The following is a 9,055-nucleotide window of genomic DNA, read 5'->3' on the forward strand; positions in this document are numbered from 1 at the left end:
GGCTAGGTGATTATCTAGCCTCCTTTTGAAGACCCCCAGGGTAGGAGTGAGCACCACCTCCCTTGGAAGTTGATTCCAGATCCTAGCTGCCCTGACTGTGAAGTAGTGCTTCCTGATGTCTAGCCTGAACCTACTCTCTTTCCACTTGTGGCCATTATTCCTAGTTACTCCTGGTAGTGCTCGGAGGAACAGGGACTCTCCCATTCCCCACAGGTCCCCCCTGGTAAGTTTATAGACGGCCACCAGGTCCCCTCTTAGCCTTCTCTTGTGGAGGCTGAACAGGTTCAGGTCCCGTAGCCTCTCTTCGTAGGGCCTGCCCTACTGCCCCCTGACCATGCAAGTGGCCCTCCTCTGGACCCTCTCAATGCTGTCCACATCCCTCCTGAAGTGCGGCACCCAGAACTGGATGCAGTACTTCAACTGCTGCCTGACCAGTGTCGCATAGAGGGGAAGGATCACCTCCTTGGACCTGCTCGTGATGCATCTGTGGATGCATGACAAGGTGCGGGTTAGCCTTACTGACCGTGTCCTCACATTGGCGGCTCATGTTCATCTTGGAATCAATAATGACTCCAAGATCCCTTTCTGCCTCTGTGCTGACGAAAAGGGAGTTCCCCAGTCTGTAGGTATGCTGCTGGTTCTTCCTCCCCAGGTGCAGTACCCTGCACTTATCAGTATTGAATCCCATCCTATTCTCATCCGCCCACCCCTGTAACCTGTCCAGATGTAGTTGTAGCCCGTCCCTCCCTTCTATCGTGCCCACCTCTCCTCACATCTTAGTGTCATCTACAAATTTGAACAAGGTGCTTTTCACCCCCTCGTCCAAGTCGCTTCTAAAGATGTTGAACAGTACGGGCCTGAGGACTGAGCCCTGGAGGACTCCACTGCCCACATCCCTCCAGGTCGAAAATGACCCATCCATCACCACTCTCTGGGTGCAGCCCTCCAGCCAATTTGCAACCCATCTGACTGTGTAGGCGTTGACACCACAGATGCCTAATTTTTTAATGAGAATGGGGTGAGAGACAGTCGAAGGCCTTCCTAAAGTCCAGAAAAACTACATCCACTGCAACACCTGCGTCCAAGGATTTTGTGACCTGGTCATAAAAAGCAACCTGGTTGGTCTGACAGGACCTTCCCCTAATGAACCCATGTTGGTTGCCCCTAAGCATCATCTCCCCTGCTGGTCCCTCACATATGTGCTCCTGGATAATTTTCTCAAATAGCTTCCCCAGGACCGAGGTAAGACTAACGGGCCTATAGTTACCTGGGTCCTCCCTCCCCTTTTTGAAAATGGGGACCACATTGGCCCTTTTCCAGTCCTCTGGCACCTGGCCAGAGCACCATGAGCGCTCGTAAAGCCGTGCCAGGGGTCCTGCAATGACGCTGCCAATTCCCTCAGCACTTTGGAGTGGAGATCATCTGGACCTGCTGATTTGAACACGTCCAGCTATACCAGCAGTTCCCTAACTAGGTCCTCCTTAGGCCTGGCGGTGCCCCTCCTGAGTCCTTCCAGAATCCCAGTGGGGGAGATGTCCCAGTCCCTGCTCAGAAAAATGGAGGCAAAGAATTTGTTTAAAGAGGTCGGCTTTATCATCTGGTGCAACCACCAGGTTGCCAAGCGTGTCCTGCAGGGGCCCCACATTACCCAGTGCCTTCTTTTTTACTCCCTATGTATTTAAAAAAGGACTTTTTGTTATCTTTGATCCTGGTCGCTCGTCCTAGTTCTGTCTCTGTCTTAGCCTTCCTAACAGCCCCCCTACAGTCTTGAGCAATGGAGGTATAATCCTCCTTGGTGATAGCCCCTCCCTTCCACCGGGTGTACACCTCCTTTTTAGCTTTCAGACGTTCTTGAATGCCTTTGGTCAGCCATGGGGGCTTTTGAGCACTCTTGCCCCATTTGATTCACGTTGGCACTGTCACCCTTTGGGCTCGGAGGATCGTCTCCTTCAGGAACAGCTAACTCCCCTGCCCTCCGGGACCTCAGTGCCTCTTCGACTAATCTCCTTAAGTCATTGAAATCAGCCCTCCTGAAGTCAAGGGCTACTGCCTTGCTGCAGGCCTTTGACACCCTGCTCTGGGTAGTGAATTCCAGTAGGCGATGATTGCTGTCGCCCAGGTGGTTGAAAACCTGCAGTCCCTTCACCAGGTCATCGCCTGTGGCCAGGACCAGGTCCGTCCAGCAAGGCATTTTCCCTGGTGGGACTGTGCACCTCCTGCACAGTTAGGTGGAGGTCCTGTATCTCAGCTAGGAACCTACGTGAGCGATCAGACCTGGCTGACTGCTCCTCCCAGCAGATGTCCGGGTAGTTTAGGTCACCCATGATGACCACATCCCTTGACTTAACTGCCTCCATGAGCTGACCCGAGAATTCCCGGTCCAGCTCTTCTCCCTGGTTGGGTGGTCTGTAGTAGACCCCCACCATTAAGTCCCTTTCCCCGCGAGCCCCCTGTGTTCTTACCCAGAGCACTTTAGTTTGCCCCTCGTCTGACCCTGTCCTGTTAGTTGAGGATGTGTATTACTCTTTGATGTAGAGTGCCACGCCCCCACCTTTCCATCCCAGTTCTATCCTGCCTGTACAGTCTGTAGCCCTTAATGTTTACCACCCAGTCATGGGTCCCACCAGGTTTCAGTGAGCCCCACTATGTCTGCGTTTGTGTTAGCTAGCAGGAGGGCAAGTTCCTCCTGCTTGTTCGCCATACTATGAGCATTAGTTTAGAGGCAGTTAAGGCCTCCTGTGGGTGCATGCACTACCCCTCCCCCCCTTGATCCCAGGACTATCTGGACCTCTGTCACTTGCCTGGGTACTTCTTGTGCTCATCACCTGTCTTGGCTGGAAAGTGTCCTCATGTTCTCCTGTGGCCCTATCCCCTGGCAAAGCTAGTTTAAAGCACACCTTACAAGATCAGCCAACCTAGAAAAAATGGCACACTTGGCTTTAGGGGAGAAGTGAAGCCCATCCCACCCGAGCATGCCCCCTGCGTGAAAATGCAGGTCGTTGTCAAGGAACCAGAGGCCTGCCTGGTGGCACCAACTCCAAAGCTGCCAGTTGACCACTCCGATGCAGGCCTCATGGCACCGTCCACATCTACTTGCCGGGAGAATAGAGAAGAATACCACCTGCGCTCCCGTCTCCTTCAGCTTGGCCCTTAGGGCCTTGTAGTCCTTCATGATGCAGTCTGGCCTGCTCCCAGCTGCGTCATTCATTCCCACGTGGATTAGGACCATGGGGTACTGGTCCAAGGGTCGAATGAGGTCCGGGATCATCTCTGTAATATCCTGAATCCGAGCCCCAGGCAGGCAGCAGACCTCACATGCCATGGGGTCAGGTCGGCAGATGGGACCCTCCGTTCCCCTCAGGATGGAATCTCCGATGACAAGGACCCGACGTTTCTTCCTCATAGTGTTCCGTCCTTGCTCAGGCCGTGCTGTGCGTAGAGTGGCACTTTGCCCCCCAGAGGCATCCACTTCCACCTTCTCCTGTAAGGCTGCCAGGGCCTCGTATCTGTTCCCCAGTTGTACTTGGGAAGCTGCCACCACGCTAGCCCAAGAGCCTCTGGTTCTAGTGGGTACCTTCTGCCATTCCTCTGCTGTCTCTCTCTCCTGGGAGGTCTGTCCACTGGAAAACTGATCCTGCAGAGAATGGAAACACGTGTCAATTTTGTCCTCCGCAGGCCTGATCCCCCATAGCCTGCTCACCTCAGCCTGGAGTTCCCTCACCTGCTCCTCCAGGGCCCAAAGTCGGGCACAAGAGGGACAGGCAAGGGGGCCTCCAGACCCCTCTCCCACCCGCAGCCTCCGGGTCCCTGCCAAGCAGCCTCCACAGAATGGGGCAGGGGGCTGCCGACCTCACCAGGGGCTCTGTCTGGGTGGAGGCCTCAGTAGAGCCCAGGGTAGGTGGCACCACCGGGACGGGGTCCCTAGCAGCCGCTCCCCGTGTCCTTACCATGTCTGTGGAGCTTTGAGTCTTCCTCTCTCTCTTGCTGGAGACTCCGTCCTGGTTACTGCTGCATGTTCGCCTTACACAAACGCTTCAGGGCATGTCTGTTCGCGCATGCTGCCCACGCGTGGCTTGGGAGCGTGGCTCCTTGTCGGCTCACTTGAGAGATCCAGGGGACTCCCCTTCCAGATCCTCTGCAGCTGTGCCAGCTCCCTTCACCCTACTCACTTACCTGTGTGGGATCAGCTGCCAACTCTGCCGCCGCCGCTGCGTGTAGGTAGGGGGGTGCACATGTGCTGGATGCATGCGTGCACCCACTCTGCTCCCAAGCCCTGACTGCTAGGCGGTGCTGAGTCTGGGATCTTGGGGTGATGACAGCATGGGGCTTGGGCAGAGCCGTGATTCGCTCCCTGCAGGCCCCTGCCTGTGGAACCAACACCCATTGCAAGAACGTGGGCAGTGGATCATGGCTTTGCCCTGGGCCCTCATTGTCACTGCATTGTGATCCCAGCCCCACTTGCCCATCCCACTCCTGGATGCCTCTTCTTGTCCTCCTGCAGCCCCATCCTATGCTCCTGGCCACATGCCCTATGGGGTGGATGGGCCAGGGTGCCTGGAGTGCGGGGCCAGGGCTGGGGCCAGTGGTGGGGAGCCAAGTCCAGCACCCCATTGCCCGAGCCCCAAACTCGCATCCAAACTGGAAAAGGTTTCCAACAGAACACTTGTGCCTACCCTGGGCATGGCCCTAGCTGAGCTGACCGTTGCAGGCCTTTTTCAGTGTCTCTGATTTGTTGTCGTGCCTGCTTCTTCTCTTGAGCTGTGGTAGTGCTACTGTTGGCCACATGGCAATGAACCCTCTGCTGTAGACAGAACTGGCTTCACAGAGAGACTGTTACCCCAAGATGAAGCCTCCTTCTCCCTCAGGCTTTAGTTCATTATTGAAGTGTTTGTGCACCTTCTGGAAACTGCTTGAAACGGGTAGAACCAGGGCAAGGCAGAGAACTTGGAAAGACCAAAGCCCTCAACTGCACCTGATCATCTAAGGCTCCTGTGGCTGGATGTCTGCTCTTCAGTGGGTTGCCAAGCCCAGGCACACAGGTGTTTCTGGGGGCCCACTTGGTGATTCCAGCTTTATTTCTGGAGCAGGTGGATGATCTTGACTTTCTCTTCCCAGGATCCTTCAAGGAGAGCTGAGGCGTTTGAAATGGCAGCACGAAGAAGCAGCAGAGTCTCCAACCCTGGCAGAGGGATCTCCTGAATCAGTCCAAGATCCACACAGTGACGAGCTCCTGGCTGAGGCAAGGATCCTTCGGCAGCACAAGAGCCGTTTGGAGACCAGAATGCAGATCCTGGAGGATCACAACAAGCAGCTGGAGTCCCAGCTGCACCGCCTGAGGGAGCTGCTACTGCAGGTACCTTCCTGGGGAGGATGCAGAGAAGGTCTCAGATCAGCATCTTTGGCATGATCAAGGGTTAGGAAAAGAAGTAGTTGTCTTCAGGAGTGAGGGGAGCCTGACATGAGGACAGGTGCTGCAAATGTAGGAACAAAAGGTTCCAGGGAAGAAGGAATGTGACCAGGAGGTGGTTTTTCTAAAGTTTCTTTTCTCTTTCCAGCCGCCAGCAGAGTCAGATGGCAATGGCTCTGCGGCCTCCTCTTTGGCTTCCTCTCCCCACCAGTCAGAGAGCAGTCAGCCCAAGGAGCACAACACCCCTGACACTGAGGCTGCAGGTGAGGGCCTGGAGCTGGGCTGAGCTCCTTTTGTGCCAAGTAACAGCCCCCAGCTATCTGTCTGGGCCTCCTCTTAGGTCAGTCTGATGGAACACATTGGTTGCTTGTCCATGGGACTGAGCTGTTTTGCTGGTGGAGAGGCCTGTGACTATTCTCTGTAATGAGGAGCTACAGTAGTCAGACCTATGCTACTCTGCTATCAGACAGAGAGCTGCACTTTCTAGGGCTCTACAACCAGTGGCTTTACAACTGACCCTGCACTGCCTAGTTCATCAAATGAATAGGGCATCAGTCTCTTGATTGCACTGTCATGCACTGTAGATGTGTCACCTTGGCTGGTGTCAGTATGGGTCGTGATCTCTGGACAGCACTGCTAACTACAGCTCTCCCTTCTCTCCCCTTCTCCCAGATGAGGTAGAGCCCAAGACACAGGATGTCAGTGTGTGTTTGGAGGACATCATGGAGAAACTAAGAAATGCTTTCCCCAATTCTCGAGGTAGTCGACTGAAATCCCCTTCGCTGGCTTCATATTCCTCGCTAAGATGAGTGTCATCATTCAGTATCTTGCTTGGCTTATGTGAAGCCCTAACCCTAATCCAGCCAATCCTGCAGCCATACACTGCTGCCAGACTGCCAAAGTGCTGCTTAGACTCCTTGCTGTGCCATAGATCTCAGGGGGGGAATCCTCCCTGATTGTGGAAGAGATCCACAACTGCTGAGAACTGCAGCTGGTTCAGATCTCTCCTAGGTGAATCCAGCCAGACAAGGGAGCCTTCTATGCTAAACAGACTGGTGCTCTGCTGGGTTTACATGTCTCTTGAAGATGAACATGCATGACCCCATCAGGTTCCCAGTGTCTTAGTCTCCCTTATCAGCTCCTTTATCCATCCCAGCCTAGAGCACAGTGCTTCTGCTTCCTGAGTGGGCTTAGGTCAGATGGTTCGGCCTAGCTGACAAAATTCCTCTAGGTCTCCTAGAGCAGAGGTTCCCAAACTTTTTTTTCTTTTTGCATAGCCTTTTCCAGATTTACTAGCTGCCCGCATACCCCTACCAGGATACATTTTATGTTTTAACCCCTTAAATGCCAATTATAATGAAAATTAAATCCATCATTATACAGTTTCTCTCGTGTACCCCCAGGGATGTCTTGCATACCCCCAGGGGTATGCATACCACAGTTTGGGAACCCCTGTCTTAGAGGCTCTCACAGCCTGTGCTCCACTGAGAATATTTGATAGCTAGTGCTAATCTGAATGGCCTACACTCTTCTCACAGTGCCTGCTTTGCCCTCTGCTAGGGGTTGGCACTTAACACATCTAATCCTAGGCTGCTGCTGCAGCAATGTATCGGGTAATCCTTTGAGTACACATGGCTCTTCCTCTTATATATGTGCTTGTTCGGGGTCTGCATTTCCTCAGGTGAGCCTCCTTCCGTGTCCCACCACAAAAGACATTGTGCTGAGGGTGGAGCAGGGAACTCATTCAGGTTAAGAACACTACACTGTGGTAATGAGAAATGCTTCCTTCAAGGCTCTCCTGACCCTGACCTGTACCTTCTGCATAGGTCATTAGCATTCTAGCACTAACCAGGTCGCTCCCCAGTTTCATCTTACATGACCTGTTGGTTTTTCTTTCAGATATGACCTCCCTTATCTAACATCTCCCACGAGTAAGAGGCTTTGTCTAACCAGCTGCTTGGCTGCTCTCCTCTCCCTACTCATGCCATTGTGCTCCCCTGTGGCAGGCTTCACTTGGACCCTCCTTAGGGCACCCCATTGGAAGGTCATCCATGATGCTCACCAACTTCAGAAGATCTCAGGGGAATACTCATTGACCACATGGGAATGTGACTGCAGGCTCTTTGGAGCTGTCCTGAGGGTCAGCCAGCCCTGACCTAATGCTCTGGGGGCTGGATTTAAGGAACTCTCTAAAGGAGGCAGAGAAAAGCAGGGACTGAATGCAACACTAAGATGGTGCTGAGCATGATGTATAGGCTCCTTCTGTTTATTGGTCACAAACTCTCACCCTGCTTGTGAGTCAGGAAAGGATGATGCCTGTAGCAGATGACAAAGCCCAGCCCTGCCTCACCTTCTTCAGCTAAGTGGGTCTGCTTCCAGTTCCAGTGGGGTACCAGTCTCCAGACACTCCCACAGCCACTGAACACTCATTGACCACAAAGGATCTTTTTTTAAAACTTAGTTTTTAACCGTGCAAGGCTGCCAGTCTCAGGAACTGAGCTCTCTCCAATGGCCTGGTACCCCAGTGTCTCCCACTACTTTCAGAGGTACCACCCCAATAGGAACAGCACTGGGGAGAACAGGGGGGTGGGTGGGAGGAGTCAATATTACAGCTTCAGCCCAGCTAAGTAGCCTTATCTCAAGAGAAGCTTTATAACAGAGCACCTTATCATTTAATTTGCATATATATATATATATATATATATATATTTATATTCTGTACTCAAATACTATCGTGGACTCACTCGCACATTAAATTCTAATACCTTGTGAAGTGTTAATTTGCGCCTTGCTGTTTTGGTCTGGACCAACATTTGCTTCTGTGGGGACAGGCACCTTGTGCGCTATCTCATACTCTCCCAGCTCCCTGTCAAGATGCCCAGGTTGTGCTGCCTCTGGAGCAGAAACTCTTGTGGCACCAGACTAGTGGCACTGGTCTGTTGATCCAGGACTTGCTTCTGTGAGCTGTGTTTGCTTATTGTAACACGCAGGCCTATTCTACAACTTCCCCCTTATAGTTTAGCAAGGGGCCCCTATCCCTTCCATGAGGGAGATTAGGCTAAGTGGAACAGGCAGCCCTGCTTCCATCAGAGGACTTCCAGCAGGCTGAGGGATGTGACAGCAGGTTCCTTGTGTTTATCTCCCTGTTGGCATTTGAAATTTCTGGCCCTCTAGTATTGTTGTGGCTGTTAGCAGTTCCACATCCACTGTACCTAGCAAGGACTCCTCTGCTTCTCTGGCTGATAGGTAAGAGTCTACAACTGACAGCTCCTTTTCCGCCAGGGGTTAAAAGAGAGATGGGAGGACTATAAGTGCCATTGAACCCTTGTGGTCATCATGGCATTGGGTCATCCATTATATAGTGAGGTGTATTTTGATGTTATCTTAGAGAACGGAGATGGAACTGAACTCTGATGACCTCCACTGTACTTCTAAAATCTTGCCTCCTGTCACTGGACTTTGGAACCATAGATCATTTGCTATAATCTAGGGATCTCTTTCTTAAATGAGGGAAGTATTTGGTACCAGGGTGGAGTGCAAAAGTTTTGCAAGCATGCAAGATTCCCTGGTGTCTTGTAGTGTAGCAGCACGTTATCCAAGAAGGATACCTTGGAAGCTCTTGGATCTAGAAGGTTCTGCAAGCTGTTG

General features: G+C 52.6%; 1 protein-coding gene across 8 annotated transcripts in view; it reads left to right on the forward strand.

Moving 5' to 3' along the window:
* The window catches only part of DRP2 (dystrophin related protein 2), a 57,641-nt gene extending 49,577 nt beyond the window's left edge, over positions 1–8,064 (forward strand). For 5 of the 8 annotated variants that reach the window (XM_014521243.1, XM_014521244.1, XM_014521246.1 and 2 more), the window contains exons 21-23: positions 5,116–5,353; positions 5,556–5,670; positions 6,080–6,267. In XM_014521243.1, the coding sequence (XP_014376729.1) occupies positions 5,116–5,353; positions 5,556–5,670; positions 6,080–6,216 (490 nt within the window). In that variant the 3' untranslated portion in view covers positions 6,217–6,267. Of the gene's footprint in view, positions 1–5,115; positions 5,354–5,555; positions 5,671–6,079; positions 6,268–7,306 lie in introns of those variants that run through there. The other 3 variants (XM_006026517.2, XM_025207443.1, XM_014521248.2) reach the window with 1 other exon arrangement.
* The last annotated feature ends 991 nt before the right edge of the window (positions 8,065–9,055 follow it).

This window comes from Alligator sinensis, unplaced genomic scaffold, assembly GCF_000455745.1.
Source record: "Alligator sinensis unplaced genomic scaffold, ASM45574v1 scaffold387_1, whole genome shotgun sequence".
NCBI classification, from domain to species: Eukaryota; Metazoa; Chordata; order Crocodylia; family Alligatoridae; genus Alligator; species Alligator sinensis.